This window comes from Xenopus tropicalis, chromosome 4 (genome assembly GCF_000004195.4).
Source record: "Xenopus tropicalis strain Nigerian chromosome 4, UCB_Xtro_10.0, whole genome shotgun sequence".
NCBI classification, from domain to species: domain Eukaryota; kingdom Metazoa; phylum Chordata; class Amphibia; order Anura; family Pipidae; genus Xenopus; species Xenopus tropicalis.
In genome coordinates this window covers 22,619,045-22,643,892 of record NC_030680.2, presented here as the reverse complement: position 1 = coordinate 22,643,892, position 24,848 = coordinate 22,619,045, and the positions used below count along the sequence as shown (strand labels likewise).

Below are 24,848 nucleotides of genomic sequence, written 5' to 3'. Positions count from 1 at the left end.
TACCCTGGGCCTGGTGGTAGTTTCATGGTCCACAATGACTTGCATCAGTTGGTTCAGTAGAAGCAGCTCAGCTTTCATTCTGACAATGCTAGACACAACTTGCACCTTATTTGCCTCAAAAGCAGACACAATTGTGTCCATGCAAAACATCGAGAGCAAAGCATAACAAACATGGCGATTAGCATCTGAAATGGCACTTTCATTGGTAAATGACTCCTCATATCTCTTACCCTTTAATAGCTGATGATGAATAGACGCTATCAAGTTTTGACCCATCATTTAAGAGGTTATTAGCAGATATATAAGAGCTCAAGAGGCAGAGAAAGGATGTAAAATTAATCCGTGCCCCCTACTTCTCTAAAGGAGATAAAAACTAACTACAGATGCAAGAGAATTCACCAATGAGAATCTTGTTTCCATCCTATCAATCAACACCAGAAGGGAGACCATACTGCTCTAGTAGATTTGTGATAGATGTAAGCTTCCAGCTCCAGATCCATTCCTTTGCATTGTAATGAAACTGCTTATCTTGGAGAACTGGGACAAAGTGACATTAATCAATATTGTTTAATGAATACAAACCTGATACCGTTGCACTATTGGGCCCCATCATAACATGTTACATATGTTGGGATTTGTAGCCCAGCAACGGCTATGTAAGAGTCAATCAGCAACAGCATTTAGATCCCCTTTATGTTACCAAAAAAAAAAAAATAAGTGTATTCTATTAGTCTGCCCATGGCAATAATACAAAGCTTTATATCTGTTTGCTTTAGAAACGCACCAATCTAACAATGATATTTGTTTGTACAAGCATGAATGGCCGGGACACACCTGTGGTTCTAGGATCTACCTTCCACCCACACAGTTTCCTTTCTTATGGAACTAGCCACACACAGTTTCTGTTAGCACCAAGCCACATGCATGATCCTGTAGTGTTGGGATATAAGTAGTCTAGACTAGACATAATACTATACATGGCAGACCCTGTAGAAATGAATGTCAGTAGCTCCTGATCAGGGCCAGAAGTAGGGGTAGCAGGAGAGGCAGGGGTAGATGGGGGGGGGGGGGTTGCTGTATATCTAGGCCCATCTTGTGCTGGGGAATTCCTTTATACCCTGAACAGACACAGTAATCTAGATTTGGGGCCCAGGAAAAGTTGGGATTTCCTGTGGAGTTGGTAGAGTTTGCCTTGTATGGGGGGAGTATATGTATGTAATGCCATATGTCATATTGGAAGATGGTCTAATTATTTTTATATTTGGGGCTTCATTCTACTTAGCTGGCAGATAGTGGGATAATAACCTGCCCCCCAGAGGGCCCTGACAGCTACATATGGCCATATGTGCAAATTTAGGCTGATCCGATCTTTGGCTCTCAGGTCAATTATTTAATATTAGAGGCCCCTGCAGGTCTGTTGGGAGAGCAGCACATAAATACATGGATGCGGTCCTTTCTAATGGGATTTTCAAACCTGCTGGTAGATATGTGCCCACTTTTTGGTCAGATATATGTCATCTAGAAGGGCAGAGATGCTGCTGACTAGGTCAGAAGGAATGGAATCTTAAATCTGCTCGTGTATTACCATGATCGCATGATTTTTTGTGGTTGCTCTGCCCTGCTGCCTCCATTTCTTTCCCCAAATCATGTACAAGATCATTAAACAACTGTAAATGAATTTTCTAGGAAAGCAGAGAAATTAAATTAGAGCCCTATAAATGGTAATTTACTTCATTATATTACATTTCCGACTTTTCACATCCCACTGCATTTGTGCCATCGCTGAATCAAAATCTGGGACATTTTTGGTTTCTCCCCAATCAGCACACAAAAGCCAGGCCCAAACACACAGGGGCACCCCTTTTAAGTGTCCAAAATATGTCTGGTTTCTGTTCTAATCAGAAACAAATATATTGCAGATGATGGTAGAAAGACCTGTATATAAGGCTTTTGTTTGCTTTGTGGGGGTCATGTGTTTGAGAGCTTTGCTGCTTGGTCTCTAGGTCTGTGTTAATAATCCTACTATTTCTTTCCAGGACATAAATTGGGACTACGTGCTGGTCTGCAAACCCACATCCACTGACAGCCCTGAAGAACAGAAGAGACAACATTACATTTCTGTTCTACTTAAGAAAGGCTTTAAGACCAAGGTCAGAAGAGTTCTCTCATGGGAAGCCTTTCCCTGGGCATAGACTGAAAGTGCAGTGCAAGTCCCTGCATTGTAACCGCTGGGCACTCTTTACTGTGCACCTTGCTCCACACTTGGTGGGGATGTACCATAAACTTACAGGCACATATTAGTCCTAGCTTTTAGTGCCCTCTGTTCATTGGTGGAATAACATTGGGCCTTTCCAGGCAGCTTTCTGAGGCCAATAGTTAAAAGGGGGTCTAGCATCATTATAGGGGGCAGGACTGCAGTGGGTCCGGGTGGAACAGGAAGGTCAGGGGCAGAGCCTGGCACAAGGACCTACCTCAGACTAATGGCATTTCTAGCATAAAGTGAACCTATGAAAGAAATGTATTCTTCCTGTGTAGCGCTGTCCATCTACAACTGGAGACCAATGGGGCAAAGAATTTTTATGGCCCTCAGCCTGACAAGTACATGCAGTAGCACTTAAAGTGGCCATACATGGGCCGATTGCATTGGCTGATATCAGTCCCTTGGACTGATTCAGCAGCTTATCGGCCCATGTAGGGGCAGGAACGAGGGGCATGCCCAACCGATATCTGGCCTGAAATTGGTCAGATATTGATTGGGCAGGTTAAAAGATTTAGTCGGATCGGGAACCGCATTGGCTCTTTGCGGTCCCCGAACCGATTGCCCCATTGCCACCATTAAAGTTTGTCCCACGGCCAAACGATCGAATTAGCCTACATTTTCCCCAATATCGCCCACCCGTAGGTGGGGATATCGGGAGAAGATCCGCTCACTTGGCGAGGATCTTCACGTGTATGGGCATGCCAATCACATAGGGGCAAACTTTGGAGTGTTTGTCTGTGTCGCTGCCCAAATGTTACTTGGAGGGGTTTCAGATAGACTTTTACTTTATATATCATCACATCAGCATTTCATTATATTTTTTACTGTTTTCCTTAAGGTCGAAATGGTGCCATGGTAATAATTTGCATGGGGCACATAATGGGTTTCCTTTCCCTTAAAATGGTGGCTCTCATAATTGGTGGTTTCAGTCCCCCTCCCCATGGATCCCTATGTGGAACTAACATGGTTGTATATTTTATGTGGGGTTACATATCAGTTACACCCCTAACCCCCAACATCTGATTCCTGGAGTATCAGCAGCAATTGAAATGCTTCTATTATGGAACAACAAGGCCGACATCATCTCTCTTTTGGATCTAACAACATTTCTTTCTTTTACCTTGTTCCACAGAAAGTCCGGGATGGAAAGGTAACGTTTTATGGTGTCCGGGCCCCTACAGATATCTTCCACAAATATGTCCGGCTACTGCATAACCCAGATAAGGGCCACACATCCATTGAAAGCCCAGTTTCTCCAACAAGCAGGTGAGACTAACGGCCATTTTGCAAGTTCGGTTCCGATAATAATATCCACATTTGCGGTGAGCGCCACAGAATCACAGAGATAAATGTAACGGTCAAATGATTTGGACACAACAGGTCCCACTGTATTTACTTTTATTAAAGAAATGAAAAACATTATCCGCCAAGTGTCAATTTTACACATGAAGTTTTGTGGCTGATATTATGTTTGAAGGGTATGCAGACTATTAAAATCTCACCTCTTTATAATTTACAGGATTCGAATTGTACATTTCATTCTTCACAATACTGCCATTCTATTCAGAGGAAAGGAAGGTACTGTAGCCAACACATTATATGATTATGGTTGTGTCTGATAACTCTGATTTACTAATGATCAAATTATTATTGAATGCAAAAGTTTTCTATTAGATCAAATACTGTCACCTCCACAAATAACCTGATAATATATGAATGTAAGTACGACTGCAAAGCCCTAAAGTGAGCATAGAGCTGTGAATACATTGATGCTATATACAAAGGCACTCGTACATACATGCTCCTTAGCAAGTTACAGCAAGCTGCAAGGTGCAGGGTCAGACTGGACTGGTAGGGCACAAGGAAAAATCCCGGTGGGCCCCACCAGCCCAGAACCGATCCCGGCTGGGAACTCCGGGGCCTGCAGTTCCCCCTCTCCCAACACACCTAAGTATGCGGGGGCCGTGGGTGTGTGGGAACCATGGCAGGGGTCCCTTGGGGGGTTCAGGGGGCCCTGCACCCCCAGTCCGACCCTGCCAATGTATCAGCTGAGTCTCTGCTGATAAACTGTGCACAACACCACACATGAGCACATGGGAACCCTGGAATTAACAGCAGCTCTACGGTTTCTTCAGTAGGTTGTGTCCATAGCCACATTGGAATTGCAGCAAATGACTCAGACACTTATTATTGAAGCAATGTGCCAGAACGGAATGCACTTGCGCACATTTGCAGTGAGAAAAATGTGCTCTGCAAACTAGATACCTGCTGGAATTCTGGGGAGAATGCTGCATTGTGGGTAATGCTAATGCAAGTGCAGTGTGCAGAAGCAACAACAGATGCAAAGTTATTGCTCAAAATCCACCATAAATGTGTGCCTACAATTGACATATTTCGTATCCTGAGCTTAATGTACCAAACTAAAGGTTCAGCATCTCTATAACAATAATGATCCAGGCCTTCAAAGTGGTCACAGTGGGTCACCATCTTGGATTCTGTTATGAGTGTCAGTGGCACTGCACGTGCTTAGTGCGCTCTGGGCAGCTGTTGGGAAGCTAAGCTTAGAGGTTGCAAAAAAAGAGTTTCTCGTGGTACAGGAGCTGAGGCTACAGGGCTGATTGTTATAATCTGATGCTAATTGCAGTTGTTTCAGAGTTGCCATTTACTGAAAATCTAAATTATTTACAAATTAGCCGTATATAGTGATATTTATATTCTATATATACAGTGAGTCAGTCCCTAAGCTCAGGTAAATGACAGCAGCACAGAGCAAATGCTGGGTATCAGCAGAAAAGAAGACAGGGGCTACTGGGGGCATCTTTGGGGGCACAGATCTGCCCTGGTAATGGGCCGGGGTTGCCTTGGGCTGGTACAGAAGCCCAAAACATAACATTTAGAATTTCTACCCTACTTTGTAAATATGGTTCATATGGTGTGAGTCGTGTAGAAGATTCAAACCGCAACGGGTGCCCTAAGGCTGATGCCACACGTGGCATTTTTACGCTGCGTATTTTCTCAGCCTAAAAACGCCACACAAGCCACACAGCCCCTGACTGTGGCGTTTTTCAGCCTAGTACTGGTGACGTAGCAAATCCCGTTTCCATGGTGTTAATAGTGCAAAATAGTAAAAAAAACGCTGCGTATTTCCGCTAGGTCTGGCTGCTGCCTTTGTGTATACATAGGAATAGTTATACTGGCGTATTTCGGCAAACGCTTGAAAAATCCGCGCTAAGGCGTTTTCTAGCGTATTTACGCATTGTGTGGTTTGCCTCGAGTCTTTTCAAGTTATTTCTATGGATGATGATATTAGGCGTTTTTCAGCCGCTGAGAGAATTAGAAAATACGCTGCGTAAAAACGCCACGTGTGGCATCAGCCTAAAAGATGTTCTTCCCAGGGCACCTGTGTGTCTGCTCACCCTGACAGCTGTGTGTTTCTGAACAGCATTTTAATTGACACTTCGCTGTTGCATTAGTAACTAAGCCTTTTTTTAATCCTTTCCTTTCATTATGTGTTTTCATCCTTTTCCATAGAAAAACTGCAGGACCTTATCAAAACGCAAGTTTTCGAGGCAGCATTTCCTTTGCACACAGTGAGTTTAAATACACATTAGTGCAATTATTGTGCAACAGTGATAGTAGTAATGGACTTTAACCTGTAATGTTCTTCCCTTCTGCTCAGCGCAAAGATCAAACCAGAGAGGGACTCAAAAAGAAATGGGCAAGGTGGCGAGACATCATTTATGTTCAGCCCATAGAGGAAATCAGGTGAGGGCCACAGGGGCGGAGCTTATGGCAATGCTCTAGGACAGGCATGTCCAATTGTCCAATGACACAAGGGAGCAAATTAAAGTTTGAGATACTCAGTTAGGGCTGCTTAATTTCTAATCAGGCTACCATGATACTGGAGAATATCATCCTATATATAAGGGCTACACCCTTCTATAGTCACTTTTTATCTACCTCAGGGGGGAACCTATGAATGAAGCTATGAAGTGGTGGGTCACTTTCAAGTTAAATTATAGTTTGTGATAGAATGGCAAATTCTCAGCAACTTTTCAGTTGGTCTTCATTTTTTTTTTAATTCTTTAATTATTTTCCTTCATCTTATGGTTCTTTCAAGCTTTCATATGGGGGTCTGTGATGCCCGGCAGCCAAAAACTATTGCCAATTTCATTGGTATTGTCATTTTTTACTTCTTATTTTTCTATTCAGTCCCTCTCCTTTTCATAGTCCAGTCTCTCATTCAAACCACTGCCTGGTTGCTAGGGTAATTTGGACCCTAGCAACCAGATACCTGCTGAAATTCCAAATTGGAAACCTGCTGAACAAAAAAACCTAAATACTTCAGAAACCACAATTAATAAAAAATGAAGGCAAATTGTCTCAGAATATCACTCTCTACATCATGCTAAAAGTGAACAATCCCTTTAGATTAATTTTATCATTCAATAAGCTGGTAAGTGTCGCCTTGTTTTATTGGGTGTTTATTATGCCGTTAGATGTTTTTTTTCTGCCCAAGTCTGGGATAGGAAACACATATTGTAGCAAGTTTGGTTTTGATCTTATGATTCTGATCAGTTATAGGTAGTGCCCTTTATCATTTTGGGTGCGGACGACTGCATTTTATTTGCCTGACTGTAACTGTATTTTCTCTCCACTATATGATAATGCAGGGCGTATTATGGGGAGAAAGTGGCGCTGTATTTTGCCTGGCTCGGCTGGTACACCATCATGCTACTCTACGCTGCTGTGGTTGGACTCATTGTTTTCTTTTATGGATTTGTACATTTTGACAACAGCCAGATAAGGTATGCCATTCCATGTACCAATACAGTACCAATACGGCACCAATACAGTACCAATACAGTACCAATGCAGTACCAATACAGTACTAATACAGTACCAATACAGTACCAATAAAGTACCAATGTAGTACCAATACAGTACTAATACAGTACCAATACCGTACCAATACCGTACCAATACAGCACCAATACAGTACCAATGCAGTACCAATACAGCACCAATACAGTACCAATACGGTACCAATACGGTACTAATACAGCACCAATACAGTATCAATGCAGTACCAATACAGTACCAATACAGTACCAATACGGTACTAATACAGTACCAATACAGTACCAATACAGTACCAATACAGTATCAATGCAGTACCAATACAGTACCAATACAGTACCAATACGGTACTAATACAGTACCAATACAGTACCAATACGGTACCAATACAGTACCAATACAGTACCAATACAGTACCAATACAGTACCAATACAGTACCAATACGGTACTAATACAGTACCAATACAGTACCAATACGGTACTAATACAGTACCAATGCAGTACCAATACAGTACTAATACAGTACCAATACGGTACCAATACAGTACACATGGCCTATTGCCTGTGCAGATGGTGCTACATTATTGGGGCCACTCATATTGATGTGTGGATGCTGAAAGGCAGTAAATAAGCCCCCAAAACCATAATGCTAATAACCTTCAGGTTGACCCCCCTTTCCATTACTGACAGGCTTACAGGTTGGGAACTGCTGAGATATTCACATTAACTGTACAAGCCGGTACCTGCCTGGCATAGCAGCAATAGCAGCACATACATCCTACACGACTGTTACACGCATACTCCCACTGTGCATGCTGGTGTCTCTCTTGTTCCTCTAACACCACCATTCTATCTCTTGCTCATCTCTATCACTGTTACATGGCTGCTGAACCTCTGTCTTTTCTATACAGCCAATATCTGTTCAATCAATATCTATGTCTTTCTATTAGATCTTTTTACATAGTATTTCTCTCTATTTCTGTTTTTTTCACCCTATGTATTGAGAAGGGCCCTTGTTAAGGTGCCAATACACGGGCCTATTCTAGCTTCCGGTATGGGTCCCTTAGACCGATTCGGCAGCTAATTGGCCCATGTATGGGCACTAACGATGGGCCTGTCCAACTGACATCTGGCCTGAAATCGGGCAGATCTCGATCGGGCAGGTTAGAAAATTAGTTGGATTGGGGACCGCATCGGCTCGTTGATGCAGTCCCCAAACCGACGGACACCTATACTCGTTGTTCTAAAGCAATCTTTTGGCACATTGGCCAAACGACCAAATTAGTTTGATTGATATCGCCCTCCCATAGTTGGGGATATTGGGAGAAGATCCGCTTGCTTGGTGACCTCGCCAAGCGAGCAGATCTTAGCAGTGCCGGATCTCTAATCCGGGCGCCCCGAGGCCACCCCCATTCTGCGCCCCCCTAACCCCCCCTGTGTGCATGCACAAACACTATACAACCCCCCCACGAGCATGCATGTGCTCCCATATGGAGCAGTGGGGAGAGGTCCCAATTGCTCTGTATGGGAGCAAAATTTTACTGCAGCGGGGTGGCATGCCACCCCTAAGTTTGTGCCGCCCTAGGCTTGGGCCTTTGTGGCCTCGCCACAAATTCGGGCCTGGATCTTAGCGTGTATGGCCACCTTTAGTTCTGTAGAGTGAATAAATTGACACACACACAAGTAAAAATAAATATATAGAGATATTTTGATACTTAGCACTGATCGCTGAGGGACCCAGTCCACATAAACAATGGCTCAGCAGCAATTCCAACAAAACCAGACATCATGGCACTTTGAAGTCCAGGTTGAAGTCAAAGTGCCTCCCCCCAAACCCAGCTTTATATATGTTTACCTCCAAAAAGAATACAAGAAAAGTATACTTCTTATCAGCTAGCACACTATATATGGTAAAATACAGCATTATTGAGTATATCTTAGCAGCTAGCATACTACAGGTATACTGTATATAGCAAAAAGCAGGTGTAACACTTGTTTGGCTTAATAGTGGTATTATTACCAGGCTAGTTTGGACTTAGAGCATGTGTTACATGCAACCCCCTTTCCCAGGATGGGCCTCCGCTATATGGGAGCTATGTCAGGGGCTAGATGGTGTTGTTGAACTACAACTCACACTGGTGTTGTGCAATAGGTTAAAGTAATAGGACGCCAGGAGCTCTTGCAGAATAACTGGATAGTACTTTATTGTCCAAGACAAGGGTATTCAGGGTATTTCAATATACTCACTCAGATGTTACACAGATCAGCATGCAGTTATACAATTGATGTAAAGATGGATCAATAGCAGAAGTATGATGCTCCCCTGGATATCCCTTCTCATCAAGAGGTTGGGCAGGTAGAACAGCAACAGAGTGATAGGTAGGAAAGCTCACCGGCATAGTCCCATGCTCTTTTGGAGGTTAGGGCAAGGCATATTTGCTAACCTATTTCCCTAGCACTTCTGTGTCCCTACAATAAGGCAATAAAGGCCTAGTAGGAATACTACTCCTTTGCTATTATCCTTGATGGAGCAAATGGCTGCTCTTTCTATATAATTCTGTCTGAACTCACACCTCCTAGAGGGTGCTATTACATATATTACTATGCTGTCTTTTCCTCATTCACGGGGCCCTGTCCCGACTTAAATTTGGATGGAATTGTGGCTACTGGGCCGGATCTGTACCCAGGCTCAGTTGGGGCTCTGCCTAGGGCACAGCATGCAGCCAAAAGAGGAAGTCACACCCTCCTGCCAGACACTATATCAGCCTGCAGGGGGCGTGTACAACCAGGCTAAACCTATAAGGGATAGCTTTACACTGTAAACTAAGTACAGGGGCTTCTGCCTTATAACACTACAGATAAGGAAAAGTAGGGAAGTAAAGCCATAGGGAACTTAACCCTATGGGTCCCTACACAGGCATTAAACAGTCACATTCCTTGACTTGCTAAAAGCTCTAAGTGCCATCTGTACGGCGTTGTTCTGTTCTCTCTCTCTATCTTCTTCTGTGAATCACCTATTTTCCTTACACCCTATATCAGTGATTGTCAAAATTTTTTAGTTTAACCCCCCATGAAGGTCAAAGGTTTGGTCAGGACCCCACGTAGCTCATAAAATAAGTAAAGATACAGAAACGTATAGGTGTATCAGTCATTCAGTCACAGTTTTAAGAATACCTAGGACAGCAGACAGGGACAATTCTGGCCTCTCTGCTGCCCCGTGGATGCCTTCCTAATGCTTCCCCCCCCCCCCCAATGCACATACGGTTTTATGCAGCAAGTCGAGAGGGAGCTGCAACGCTCGTGCAGAGAGCACAATTGCACTTTCTCCTCTTAGAATAACCAAAATGTAACCACCAGAATTTTGGCTCCAAGTGGCTTTTTGCCGCCCATGGCAACCTGTGGGGCCACGTGAGGCGAGATTTTCAGCTTGCCTCCTTGTGGCAGTGCCTCTACTGTACAATTACAACTTCTAAACATACTCAAGCTCGTTGTTTTTGACCATACTACCTGGCCCTCTGGAGACATATGGCAAATTTCCATGGGTCAGCTAAAAGGGAGTGAGGAGGAACTGCAGCTCCTCTTCACTTCCTGCTGTTCCAGTCAATTAGACAATGCCCAAACAGTCGAACACCAGAAAAGTGGACGTAAATAGCGCCCCCACCAGCCCAATAAATAGTGACTGCCTATGGCATCTTACAGCAGCCCCCCTGGCATTTGCCATAATCCACAGATTGCCAGTCTGGGCCTGACATCTGCTAAAGTACTATAGGATGAATGTATCTGAATGATGTTTCAGTTTCTTTCTATATCATGTTTTATATCACCCTTTTATATGTTCTCTGCGTTGCCCGATACTTGTGCAAAAGTCAACTTATGTCTCTGTGTTGGTACCAGGTTCTCATTGTATTCTCTCTGTTATTAGCCAAGAGATCTGCACAGCCAACAACACACTCATGTGTCCTCTGTGTGATCAGAACTGCCCCTACTGGCCCCTGTCGGATACCTGTACATATGCCAAGGTGAATATACATACATTATATACATCTGTATAGATACATCAAGTATACGTATATGTCTGACCAAGCCTTATCCCTTTATTCTTATTGCCATGACTAATATGGTACCATCCTTTGCAGGTGACACATTTGTTTGACAATGAAGGCACCGTTTTCTTTGCCATGTTCATGGCCGTCTGGGGTAAGTAGATACAGATATGATATTTAATGCAATAATATAGCTGTTTAATTTGCTATAAAATATTATAACTACAGAACAGAGCCAATCATCCTGAGAGACTTATTGTGAAGACACACAGGGCTACTTAGTAGCAGCTACTTGTCACAGCTCCTAAATACCAGAAAAACCCCTGCCATAGACAATACTGAGAATTGCCTCTGCTAAAACACATGTAGAGACAATTATCAGTAAATGATCAGCATTGTCTATTTTAGTAGCTGTGACAAGTAGCTGCTACTAGTAGCTCTGTGTGTCTTCACCCTTAAGCATGTTACAAAACTTACAAGAGCAACTCCGAACTATGTTCAGCATGAACCAAATGTATAAGGATTGTACAGGTATGGGACCTACAGTATTATCCAGCATGCTAGGGTTTTCCAGCTAAGGGATCTTTCTGTAATTTGGATCTCCATGCCAGAAGTCTACTAAAAAATAATTTAAACATAAAATAAACCCAATAGGATTGTTTTGCCTCCAATAAGGATTAATGACATCTTAGTTGGGATCATGTACAATGTGCTTATTTATGATTACAGAGAAAAAAAATTATTTGATTAAAATGTCCATAGGAGTTTGCCCCCCAGTAATTCAGAGCTTTCTGGATAATAGGTTTCCGCATAATGAATCCCAAAGGTTTTCTACCTGTTCTTAATTTAAAAGTCGACAGTTTCTTATTTTTTATATAAAAAAAGGGGTAAACTTGATTATGGTTTTGTACCTACCCTTGCTCCCTCCCCTTAAAATGAGCTACGTTTAATGAGTGTTAATTAACTCTCTGTAATGAGCCTCTTTGCTGCTGCCAGTAGCTTAGGGTTAAGGGATCACTATACTGGGGCTCTAAAGAAAATCCAATTAAATATATTTTCATGCTATCACAATGAAGATTCAATGATGGGATCAAATGATCTGCCATGATAGATAACACTGTGCCCTTGCTCTCCCTTCCCCGCAGCCACTGTTTTCCTGGAGCTGTGGAAAAGAGCGCGTGCAAATACCGTCTCCGGGTGGAACCTCTATAACTGGGACGAAGATGAGGTAATTGGGGAAATTCAGTAAACCCAAAAGCAGATTTTATAGTTCCAAACTGTAAATAAAATTATTATTCCGTGGCCTAAGTAATTTATAATTTCATGTGTGTATGTTTTTGTTGTGTGTATGTTTTTTCTGTAGGAGGAGCTCGCCTTGGAGCTGATAAATGACCCAGAATGCACCATTAAGAAACATGAACATTCATACTGGCGCTCTATGGCAGTTCTTTTGGGAGCTGCAGTGGTGGTAATGTATTTCTGTTTCATTTAACTGGCCCATTTCCCACATCTATATTCCTGTCCTGGGTGCAACTCACTCCCCACTGCCAATGTATGTATGTATATCTTTATTTATAAAGCGCTACTTATGTACGCAGCGCTGTACAGTAGAATAAATTAATACAAACAGGGGGTTATTAAGATAATAGATAAATACAAAGTATTACAATAAGCACACATAAATACAAGATACAGTTGCACTAAGAGAAGAGTCAAAGACACAAGAGGATGGAGGTCCCTGTCCCGTGGAGCTTACAATTGAGATGCTGCCAATCTCTGCAAAGGGCAGGAGCACATTTTCAGTATTAATATCTTACTAATGAGGGATTTTTGGTAGCCCATTTTTTGTGGGAAATATTTATTTTTGCACAGCCCTACCACTTTGTGCTCCTCATCACTTCAGCTGCCCATCCCTGGCTGATGGTTCCTTTGCAGATGAAATTTTTAAACCTGCCTGATCAAAGAACTGACTAGTTGTCCATTACTTCCTTTACCCATTACAGTATATACAGTGCCGTCAGCCTTATCTTTTTACCTTTCTGTTGTTTGACCCACTCTCTATGATTCCCATGACAGATAGCAGTTCTGATCGGTATAGCCCAGGCTCTGGTCATATATCGGGTGGTGGTGACTGTGTCCTTCATGCGCTCATCATGGGAATTCCTACGTGAACATGCCAATACCGCAGCCGTCATGTCAGGGGCAGTTCTGCATTACCTCACTATCGTCATCATGACCAAGGTATAATGTGTGTGTTTGTCTCTATCTCAAATGTTGTCGGTGTCACAGCCCAGTCAGGAATGGGAATCCATCATTGTGTGTGTTACTAAGTTGTGGCCCATGGAATGTACACAATAGAGCTCTCACTGCCTAACAACACATTAGCCATTTTTTAGTGTATAGTATGGTAGCTTTTATAATACAGTACATAAGAAAAAGGTGCTGGCAAGAGGCATACAAATATTCTCTGTTGTACAAGATGCATTACAGTATCAGCCATCTGACCGGTAAACGTTTAACTTGACACCCCAGCAAAAACTATTTGACCCAAATATAGGACCAATATCACCCCCCATCACACCTATGAAGGTTCTTACCGGCACACTCCTGTGTGGGTTCTTGAGTGGTATATCTAAAACTGTGAAGCAGTTTCATTTGTAAAGGTGGCCATACACGCTAAGATCCGCTCGCTTGGGGAGGTTGCCATGCAAGTGGATCTTCTCCCGAAATCCCCACTTACAGTACGGGTGGACGATATCAGGCTAATTTGGTTGTTTGTCCCTGGGGCCAAATGTTCGCATTAGAACGACAAGTATAGGCATCCGTCGGTTCAGGGACCGCATCAACGTGCCTATCCGACTAATTTTTAAACCTGCCCGATCGAGATCTGACCAATTTCAGTCGGACAGGCCCGTCGTTACTGCCCATACACGGGCAGATAAGCTGCCGAATTGGTCTAAGGCAGTGTTTTTCAACCTTTTTTGGGCAAGGGCACACTTGTTTCATGAAAAAAATCACGAGGAACACCACCATTAGAAAATGTTAAAAAATTTAACTCTGTGCCCAGCAGCAGTGCCCCCCTAGTACATTGGTGCCCAGCAGCAGTGCCCCCCTAGTACATTGGTGCCAAGAGCAGTGCCCCCCTAGTACATTGGTGCCCAGCAGCAGTGCCCCCCTAGTACATTGGTGCCAAGAGCAGTGCCCCCCTAGTACATTGGTGCCAAGAGCAGTGCCCCCCTAGTACATTGGTGCCCTGCCTACGGCACACCAGGCAACATCTCGCGGCACACTAGTGTGCCACGGAACAGTGGTTGAAAAACGCTGGTCTAAGGAACCGATATCGGCAGCCAGAATGGGCCTGTGCATGGCCACCTTAAGTCATTTGCAATTACAGTGAAGCTCTCCGTATGTGGCTTCTTGCTTCCGCTCATTCACTGTCACTTCCAGAAAGTAAGTTTTGGACCTGTTTCTGTATGTGGGGCTGCCTGCGCAATTTAACCCCTATCATGCACTTAGCAACATTACATAGAGGTGGGACATGAACTGCTAGCCAGGGGTGTCAGGAGATGCAAGACATTGGGAGTCCATAATGATTGAATCTTTTTGAGGTGGAACTCTACTGTAAGACTTCTGTTGTATCTTACATTGCTCTCCTCTTTCCTCTTAACAGGTGAATCGGGTTATAGCCGGCTATCTGTGTAACCTGGGTAAGTTATCTGCGTTAGAGACACTTGTCAGGGTCCAGGGACTATTTCAGAGGAGATTCTGGGTATCAGTTATCAAGCTGCCATGCAGTACAAGGAAGGAAAACAGGCAAGACTGGCACAATACACATGCCTAAGCCTTAGTGCTGGCCTTTGTGTATGAGGTATAAAGTGTGACGTTATAGGCACAAGGGACCCTTGGATGTAACAACTGCTTTTGAGTCCAGGGTTCCATTAATACTCTGTTTCCATAGCAAGTTGTTTTCGTATAACCAATAATGGCATCAAAATGTAAAGGGGCACTTTGGCCCTCCTCCCGGTAAAGTGCCACCTGAGACATGGAATTATAAAATGTCTTGAATTCTACAAATACAACTCTCATTGACTACATGAACTTACCAACTTTTAGATGGCAGATTTGTATATTCAAGTTTAAGTTTGCACTTAAAGGGACAGTACACACAATGAATAGGACTTTGCTGAACATAGCTTTGCCTATTGTTTTAATTAAGAAATATCTATGGTTTCTGTTATTTCTGGCACTTAACAAGATGAAGGCAGTTTCACTTTAGCCCTTCCTTCTTCTCAGTTCCTTCCTGTATGTATAACCGTAAATAGGGAGCTCTTGGGGGGGAAATATGGATAAGAACATGGAATATGGATTAGAACAGTCACCTACAAGTTATAAATCAAAAGCAAAGATCTGATTGGTTGCTAGGGGCAACATCACTGGTGATATTTATATCTAATCTTAGTAAACACGCTCCTTGGTACCTTGGGCAATTCCATTGCCCTCTGTAAGTAAATTAAGCTCCTACCAATAAGTCTCTTCATACTCATTAAATTAGCAGTGTTCATTACAAACCTGTCCTTCTTTATCTCTTTGCAGAGAAACCTCGAACATTCACAGAGCGAGAAAACAGTTTCACAACCAAAGTGTTCACATTTCAGTTCGTTACACATTTTTCATCTCTCTTCTACGTGGCTTTCTTTCTGGGACGGTAAGGCCCTTGCCATGTATTTATCACTATCACTTACAGCCTTATAACGAATCTGGACATTCCTGAATTAGATTTTTTTACATTTAGAGCTGAATAACATGGCAAAATGTGGTCTATACCACAAAATCTTATTGTGCAACTACATCTAACCGCAAACACGGGTTTTTGGGATACTGCAAATCCATCTCCATGTGCTATAATGTAAAATGTAATTATGGGGCTTATTTTTCATTACTCCAGGGGAACATGCAAGGGCACTAGATAGAATTACATTCAGAGTGAGGTGCAGTTCTTTACACTTGGGGGCACATTTATTACATCTATTTTTTCTGGGCTTAAAAAACGATATGGTATAAACTCGGAGTAACCACGATAATTTTTGAAGTTCTAAAATGTCTCGAAAATGCTTTTATCGTTCATACGAAAATATTGCAATTGTGTTCCGAAAGTCACTATATTTTTGTGCTGAAAAGTTCGTTATGCCATGAAAACCTTTCTGGCTTTGATGCCTTCCATAGGACTCAATGGCACTCGACAGATCAAACCTGGCTAAAAGATAGTCCCGATGAAAGTGTAACCAAAGCATTAATGAATTCCAAAATGATCGTATTCTTTGCGCAAAGTACGATTTTTTCGTGGAAATTTACCGAAAATTTACAGAAAACTGGTGGAACTTTAACGAAATTTAGAAATACAATAAAATAGAATACGAATTTATCTCAAATTTGTTTAGCAAATGGGCCCCTTGGAGTGCAAAGAGCCACGCTTCAGGGCACAAACCCCAGGACTATGGTCCCCAGGCACAGACCTTCATCCATGCAGTAATAAAACAAGTATCCTGAATACAAAAGTCTAAAAATGATATATGTATGATACCAATGTCTGCCACTTATTTCTGTGTAGGATTAATGGGTACCCGGGAAACTATGTGAGAATCGCGGGGCAGTGGAGGCTTGAGGAGGTAAGTGCGGCACATGATGTTCATATGGAGGCATTAAAGCCTGCTGTGTTTGGCTGACCTTCCTTTCTTTACAGTGCCATCCCAGTGGCTGCATCACTGACCTGTTCATACAGATGTGCGTGATCATGGTCCTCAAACAGACGCTTAGTAACTGTGTGGAATATCTATCCCCGTGAGTACTGGAGGGAAATTATCATCAAATTATAATATCTGTATCTATGTCTGTGTTCTACCAGGCTTCATACTAGAAGTAGCTCCGAGACACAAGATTATTAGGGATTATTATTATTATTTATTTATAAAGTGCCAACATATTCCGCAGCGCTGTACAATAAGTGGGTTTCATACATTGGACATACAGAGTAACATATAAAGCAATCAATAACCGATACAAAAGGTAAAGAGAGCCCTGCCCAAAAGAGCTTACAATCTACAAGGAGTAACATATAAAGCAATCAATAACCGATACAAGAGGTGAAGAGGGCCCTGCCCAAAAGAGCTTACAATCTACAAGGGATGCTCTTTGGCCAAATACCAAATCCTCCACAAAAGATTTGTCCAAATCCTGATTTGTATATTCAGATTTGAGAAAATTTAAAAACATTACAGGGCTTATTTGTGAACCCAAATGCAAAATAAAGTCCATAATCAGCCATTTTTTTTGCACTTGCTTATGCTGAATAGCTACAGGCCTCTGCATGCTGTTTCGGAGCACAAAGGCCTATGGTTCCCTTTATTAAAACAGCACTAACTGCATTGGTCAGTGCTTTATTAGTGGAGGGAAGGTGGGTGGATACACCCCATACATGATCTGTGAAGATAAAATTGTTGCATTTAGATTTCAGGAAGTCCAGCACTCAGTTTTCCCTAGCAGTGATCTATCCAGCCGCCATCTTTAATGATACAACTCACACAAATTAGCACAGGGGAAGTGGATTTTGAAAGGCTTTGTCACTTTTCAGCTTGATTAATTGGGGTGTGCTGAAATATAATACTAGGAACTGTCACTTTCTCCCCATTTTACTCAACGAGCCATTTGCTCAGGCCAAAGACAGGTGTGTTTTGTGCACAATCCATTAGTGAGCTTTAGGCACAGTTTTCCCATCATTAAATAAGTTCCTTTCTCCCCCATATCTGTTTCCAGTGTAATATAATAAAGCCACTATGACACAATCATCTCTGTATGTAACATAACAACAAGATGCCTGACATAGTGCTGCATTCTCATTGGTGCATTCCATTGCATCTATAATTAGGTTTGTGTTTAATAGAATTCTCATTGGTGAATTGTTTTCCATGTATAATTACATTTTGTATCTTATAGAGAACATGGGGATGCAGTGGGACATATTTATGGTTAGGTTTAGTGCACCTTTTGGGCACTGTATAGAGCAGGGATCCCCAACCAGTGGCTCACAGCAACATGTTGCTCACCAACCCCATGGATGTTGCTCTCAGTGCCCCCAAACCAGGTAGTTATTTTTGAATTCTTGACTTGAAGGCAAGTTTTGGTTGAATAAAAACCAGATTTACTACCAAATAAAGCCCCTGTAAGCTGATAGTGTGCATAGAGGCTGCCTAATAGCCAATCTTAGCCCTTATTTGGCACCTCCATCAACTTTTATGATGCTTGTGTTGCTCTCCAAGTCTTTTTACATTTGACTGTTGCTCATGAGTAAGAAAGTTTGGGGACCCCTGGTATAGAAATAAGGGGGGAATCAACATTCTTGACTATCCTATGCTCCAGTGGGAGTAACAGGAGATAACAGGGCTTATTTAGGTAGTATAAGGCTGGGTGCAGTATGCAAAAGAACATGCACAAACTACCATTTTTTTGCACTTTATACCCTGTGTTGCTGTTACTGCATGTCCTTGTATTCTAGTTGAGGAAAGTGCTGCCTGCATTCTTCAGTGGTTCTGATACGTTCTGTTCCTACTATTCACACCCTAAAGGTACTTTAGCTACAAATGGCGCCTTATGAAGGATCGGAGATGCAGGGTGCATGGGGAGGATGGATCTGAAGACTCCGCAGCAGAGTGTTGGAGGACCAACTACAGGCTGGGTGCTGTTCATGTCTTCAGCTTGTTTGATGAATTCCTTGAAATGGGTGAGGTGCACCAAAGCGTTGTATCCATTCATATTCTTCATATAACTTATTTTCATTAATATGGCAAATATATATTGCAATTATTTTATATTGGTCTTCTGTTAACTCTACTTCTTCCTCTCTTCGTCCTCAGTGATCCAGTATAGCTTTACTACAATCTTCGTGGCTGCTTTCCCTCTGGCACCGGTTCTTGCCTTTTTAAACAATGTATTAGAGATACGACTGGACGCCATCAAAATGACACGTTTGCAACGCCGTTTTGTGCCGAGAAAAGCAAATGACATAGGTAATAACTTACTTTACATTAAGCCAGTCTCAGAGGGGCCCACTTTCAAACAGAATCTGCTTCCCCTCGGTCCTCACCACCAGGGCTTCTAGCTTCTTCTAGGTGCATCCCCCACTGTCAAGAAGGAGTGGTACAGTCTTCAACATAGCAGGGGGAAAGAGAATGTATAAATGAAAAGGAAAAAAGTTAACTGGGGAGTTGACTGTTTCCAACGTGCAACTCTATTCGTACTGCTCTTACCTGTCACATTGTTCTTTTCCCAGGTATCTGGCTGCAGGTTCTGGAGGCAGTTGGGGTTCTTGCTGTCATTACCAATGGTTTGGTCATTGCTGTCACATCTGACTTCATCCCCAGGCTCATATACCTCTATGTTTATGGACCTTGTGCCAATGGAACCACAGAAGGAATAAAGTAAGGCATCTAAGATGGAATCCAATAAAAGTCAGTGAGGGTCATATATAAAGTTTGCGCAGAGACAATGGTTGTTTTGGCTCGGGGTTTCCCCTAAACCCTTATGTTTTGCACTGCTGTGTCCGTCTTTCCTTTTTTATTTTGCTAATTGCGTGAAATAAAAATCACGCACAAAATTTCGCAAATTATATTGTGGTTTTTTTCCTCCACCCAAGTTGTAGCGTAATTTGAACAGAGAGGGGTCATTTATAAAATGAGCGCAGCGCAGAATTATTCGCACAGTTAACATATTGCCCTGCATCATGTAAATATATATATTAACACAGGCAGGGCAAATATGTACACTGTGTGAATAATTCTGCACTGTGCCAATTGTATAGATGACCCCCTGGTGGTGGAGCGAGAGAGAACAGATATATAACAATAACAATAGGCAGCGCTGTTACCGCTCATACACAATATTAGGGGGTAGGTGTAGGGATTAATCTGTTATGTGTTCTCTTTCTCCGCCTCAGCTGTCTTTCGGGATACGTTGATTCCAGTTTGTCTGTATTCTACACAAAAGATTTTGAGGATCTGACGCAGGTCTCGCGGTCTCTGTACACGAATGTGACAGAGTGCAGGTAAATGTGTGTTTGTGTTGAGCCCAAGCAGATCAGATATGTAATAACATTCATGGGGATTGGCTAGATATAGATCAGTGTCTCTGCAGACACATCTATCCTTCTGAAGTGACTTTTCTGTCATCATCGCCCTCTGGGACATATATAGAAACGTATCTGTCTTTCCCCGCTACGACTTGTTCATGTACATGTATACCAGCCTGACCCTTCCTCACAAACAGCTTTCTACCTTCACTACCTGTGATGCCCACACAGTCATTCTTTGCTAAAATATTCATCCCTCTATCCTCCCACAGTGTATCTACTGAGATCCAATTAGTGCTCCTCCAAGAACAGTTATTAAGTTCTCTGATTGGGTAGGAAACTAGGCCCAAACCATTATCTTCCAATGGTCTGACAAAAATAACAGAGGGGTTAGTATTAAGTGGGTAAAACTCAATTAGGGTGATATAAGAGCTACAATGGGCCACACACACTTCTTCCTGGAAATAAGAGCCACATTGTTTGAAGGAATAGTTCAGTGTAAAAATCTGGGTAAATAGTTCAACTGCCAACTGTACCAAACATCCATATTACTTATGTAACCTGTTTTATTAAGTGTTGTATTTTATTTTTTTTACAGTTACAAATAAAGAAAAAAAACCTTTAAAAAAAAAAATAGATGAACTGCGCAAAATAAAATATATTTCTAATTTAGTTAGTTAGGCAAAAATGTAATCTATAGTGAGTGGATATCTAACATAATGATCAGAACACAACTTCCTCCTTGTCTTAGCAAACTAACCAAACAGTCATGTCCCATATGGTACCCCCCTCAAGTCACTGATTGGTTACTGACTGCTAACAGCTTAGACAGCTGTAAAGGAGGAAGTAGTGTTCTGGCCATTGTGTTAGACATGTGCTCACTCCAGCCTTTATAGATAACATTTTTGCCTAACTTTCTATTTTTCCCAGTTTCATTTTTACACTGAACTATTCCTTCCAGACCTTTAGACATGTATGGCCAAGCAGGTTTGCTCATCTTAACTAGGAGCACACGGTGACATCTTTGAGTTGTAATTACTGACCTCGAATTTATTTCCTTCTACCTTTAACAGCCCAGTTATTTGTACCTGTCTATCCTTTCCATTGACTGTTTGGACATTTGCACCCCAAACTTCCCACTAGACTAATGTTTGCCTCCTTTCTGCAGGTACCGAGACTATCGCTCTGCAGCCGATTACAGCTTTTCAACACAGTTTTGGCACATTTTCGCTGCCAGACTTGGTTTTCTCATTGTGTTTGAGGTGAGGAATCTATGTGCAGTGTTTGTCTGTATTGCTTGTCCTTCTCTAGGATTGTGCCATAGAATAAAAGGCATTTCGTGTCCCTTAATAATGTTTTCTCTTCTATCAGCACGTGGCCGTATGTATAAAATTTGTCGCTGCCTGGTTTGTGCCAGACATCCCTCAGCGAGTGGAAAACTATAACCTTGACATGAAAAAGCAACACCTGCTGGAGGAGCTCAGGTATAAAGCACACACCTGTGTAACTTATACTCCTAATATGTCCTACTCATCCCCTCACTAGTTACATGCAGCAGCATTGCTCCATTCCTCGTATACCTGGGGCAGTCTCATAGTAGCACAGTAGATGATAAAAAAAAAAGCCAACCATCAAATTCATGCTTTTTGACTAAGTGAAATTTAGCCTTTATTGAGGATGGGGAATAAAACCCAAGGGAAAATAATTTTAGTCCTGACTCCTGAGTGGGAAATCAGTCCCTGCATCAATTTAATTTCACTAGGGCATTTTCCCAACTTCTAAAAAGGCATCCAACCCTTATTCTAATATACAGTATCTGCCAACATAACTGCATTAGTCAGTGCTGTATCCATGGGGGGGGGGGGGCGGCACGTAGGTACCCCCTCTCCTGCCCCCTATCTGCCATCTAACTTGCATGTTACACGAACACACAAGTTAAGGTGGCGACACACGTGGCAATCTGACGATGTTTTGTGCGACCACGAAACATCGAAACATCGTCAGATCCGCCACACACCGTTCAGGGCTGAAACAGCAGATAAGGAGGTAGAAACAATAGGATTTCTACCTCCTTCTGCCGATTCAGCCCTGACGGCAGATTTTGGTCAGGTGCCTTCTATGGCGCCCGATCAAAATTTTCTAACCTGGCCAATCGGCGAGTCGACCGATTTCAGCAGCTTTCAGCAATATCGGTCGACTCGCCAACATGCCATACACGCACCAAATATCGTACGAAACGAGGTTTCGTACAATATTATCGGTGCATGTATGGCCAGCTTTAGGGGAATGGCAGGAGGTGCCTCCCGACGCTCCTTTCTGCAATGAGTGCTGGAATTCTGATCCAGCTTTTGGTGCATAAAAAGTTCATTGATGGAATTGTTTTGTAAATAAAGGTGGCTAAACATGTGAAGATGTGGATCTTTCACCGTATGACCATCTTGATTGGATGCAGGCAGTCAGGGTGTGAAGCAAAGATGAATATCGGCCAGAAATCGGTCAGGAAGGACTATTTGAGGGTCCCATTCATGGGCCAATTAGCTGCTGATATCCGCTGCTTTTATTGGTCCATGTATAGCCACCTTAACACTTGAAACCTACTAATTACCTATTACCAGTTTTTCTTGTAACCTACTTATTGCCTACTGATAGATCATAATTAGGGTTGCCACCTTTCTCCATCTGTGACTCCGGGCAGGGGGGTCACATTGTCTGCATACTGCTTTCATGGGGCAGAGAGTCCTGTCTGGTTTTCCTAATTTGGAAAACTGGGCAGATTGTTTTGACCTGCACAGCCTTAAAAAAACCATACAGGTGGAAACCCTCAACAAAATGTATCCAACAAAACTAGTGGCATAACTAGTTGTTACTGCAGCCCACAGCAAAATTAATTTAGGTCCCTCAAAAATTGGAAAGTAGACTTTTTCTGGAGCTTGTAGCTACCAACACACGCCATAGTTAAGCTGGCCATACACGCACCGATACTATCGTATGAAACCTCGTTTCGTACGATATTCGGTGCGTGTATGGCATGTCGGCGAGTTGACTGATATCGCAGGAAGCTGCTGATATCGGACGACTCGCCGATCGCCCAGGTTAGAAAATTTTGATTGGGCGCCATAGAAGGCACCTGACCAAAATCTGCCGTCAGGGCTGAATCGGCAGAAGGAGGTAGAAATCCTATTGTTTTTACCTCCTTATCTGCTGTTTCAGCCCTGATGGTGTGTGGCGGATCTGACGATGTCGTCAGATCGCCACGTGTGTGGCCACCTTTACCCTTAGGGCTCTGGTACATGGGGAGATTAGTCGCCCTTAGACACATTAAGTTCCCATTTCAGCCTCGATAAGTAGCTGCTTCCACCAAAAATAAAAAATCAGCACCAATGAGAGTTGTCAGTGGGGGCTAACTCTCCCCCTCCTCTATTCCACAGTATGATGCCAGAGGAAAGTGATGAATATCACAAGGAGGGCAGCCCCAATTCTTACAGGGATTTTCTTATGGACGACAGGTAAAGGCCAATCACAGACCACTCTAAGCAGGAGATAAATATTCTGTGCCTACCTGGACTGAACACCCCCCCACTCACTAGAATGTTTTACAGTTAAAAATGTCTAGACTATAACTGCATTTTTCGTTTGTTACAGAATGATAGAACGTTCTACGGAGGTGTGAGAGGACGCCTGGCTCAGAGCAATGAGATACCGTGGAACTGGGACCTTTCTATAGATGTACAAAGCCTGCTCAAAGCACAGTGCTGGCATAAGGCTGCTGGCTGGCCCCACACTTCATTATTGTTTTTTTAATTCTATTTTTTTGTAAAATAAATGGTTTTTTTTATTACAAAGCTTAAGCTTCTTCATTTTTTGGGGATTATCATGCTGAAAATGCTTATATAAAATGCATTACACAGCTGAACCCCTGTTCTAATGAACAAAAACAGCTCACTACTGACCACGAGGCCTAAATAAAATCACAAACTACTCCAATTTAAAGGAAAACTAAAACTTAATAATGTAAAATAAAGGCTAGACATTATGTTTTGGGCTTATTTACAAGCCCAAGGCAACCACTGCCCTTTAGCAGTAAAGATCTGTGCTTCTGTAGATTGCCTTAGCTCAGGGCATCCCAGTATATAGTAGGGATGCACCAAATATACTATTTTGGGATTTGGCCAAACCCCGATTCCTTTGTGAATACCGAACTGCTCGCAGAGTGGTGGAAAATTTTCTGCTCCATGTTTATATGATGAAAAGTCATGTGATTTTAATGATTCTGATTCGGTTCGGCCAGGACCATGTATTCGGCTGAATCTGAATCCTGCAGAAAAAGGCTAAATCTTGGCCCAATCCCAAACCGAATCCTGGATTTGGTGCATCCCTAGTATAATACATCCCATATGTAAAACACTGCTTAATCTAAATAAACTATTTTCATACAAATATAATATAATTTCTAGGGGTGTGTGCCATTGGAAATCCTAAATGAAAGAGCCACTATTTTATGTACAAAGAGCTGCCCCCTGGCTCGCACAATTCCCTATGCATAGACCAAAGGCACACAGACATACT

General features: G+C 42.5%; 1 protein-coding gene across 1 annotated transcript; it reads left to right on the top strand.

The window, feature by feature from the left end:
• Nucleotides 1-815: 815 nt before the first annotated feature.
• On the top strand, nucleotides 816-24,124 carry LOC100490855 (anoctamin-9). The gene is made up of 24 exons (XM_031900750.1): nucleotides 816-932; nucleotides 2,037-2,150; nucleotides 3,393-3,526; nucleotides 3,780-3,838; nucleotides 5,792-5,850; nucleotides 5,940-6,025; nucleotides 6,934-7,068; nucleotides 11,044-11,140; nucleotides 11,258-11,318; nucleotides 12,310-12,392; nucleotides 12,528-12,632; nucleotides 13,241-13,405; nucleotides 14,835-14,871; nucleotides 15,758-15,869; nucleotides 16,773-16,830; nucleotides 16,905-17,002; nucleotides 18,784-18,938; nucleotides 19,072-19,224; nucleotides 19,488-19,635; nucleotides 20,151-20,258; nucleotides 21,451-21,544; nucleotides 21,654-21,766; nucleotides 23,711-23,788; nucleotides 23,925-24,124. The coding sequence occupies exons 1-24, from the start codon at nucleotides 816-818 to the stop codon at nucleotides 23,950-23,952; spliced, it is 2,397 nt and encodes a 798-aa protein (XP_031756610.1). The 3' UTR covers nucleotides 23,953-24,124.
• The last annotated feature ends 724 nt before the right edge of the window (nucleotides 24,125-24,848 follow it).

Excerpts from the sequence above, each read along its gene's own strand:
- LOC100490855 (XM_031900750.1), top strand. The coding sequence starts at position 816 with ATGAATGGCCGGGACACACCTGTGGTTCTAGGATCTACCTTCCACCCA. Across the intron at positions 3,527-3,779 it reads CCAGTTTCTCCAACAAGCAG|GATTCGAATTGTACATTTCA; the intron begins GTGAGACTAACG and ends TATAATTTACAG. Across the intron at positions 18,939-19,071 it reads TGATGAATTCCTTGAAATGG|TGATCCAGTATAGCTTTACT; the intron begins GTGAGGTGCACC and ends CTTCGTCCTCAG.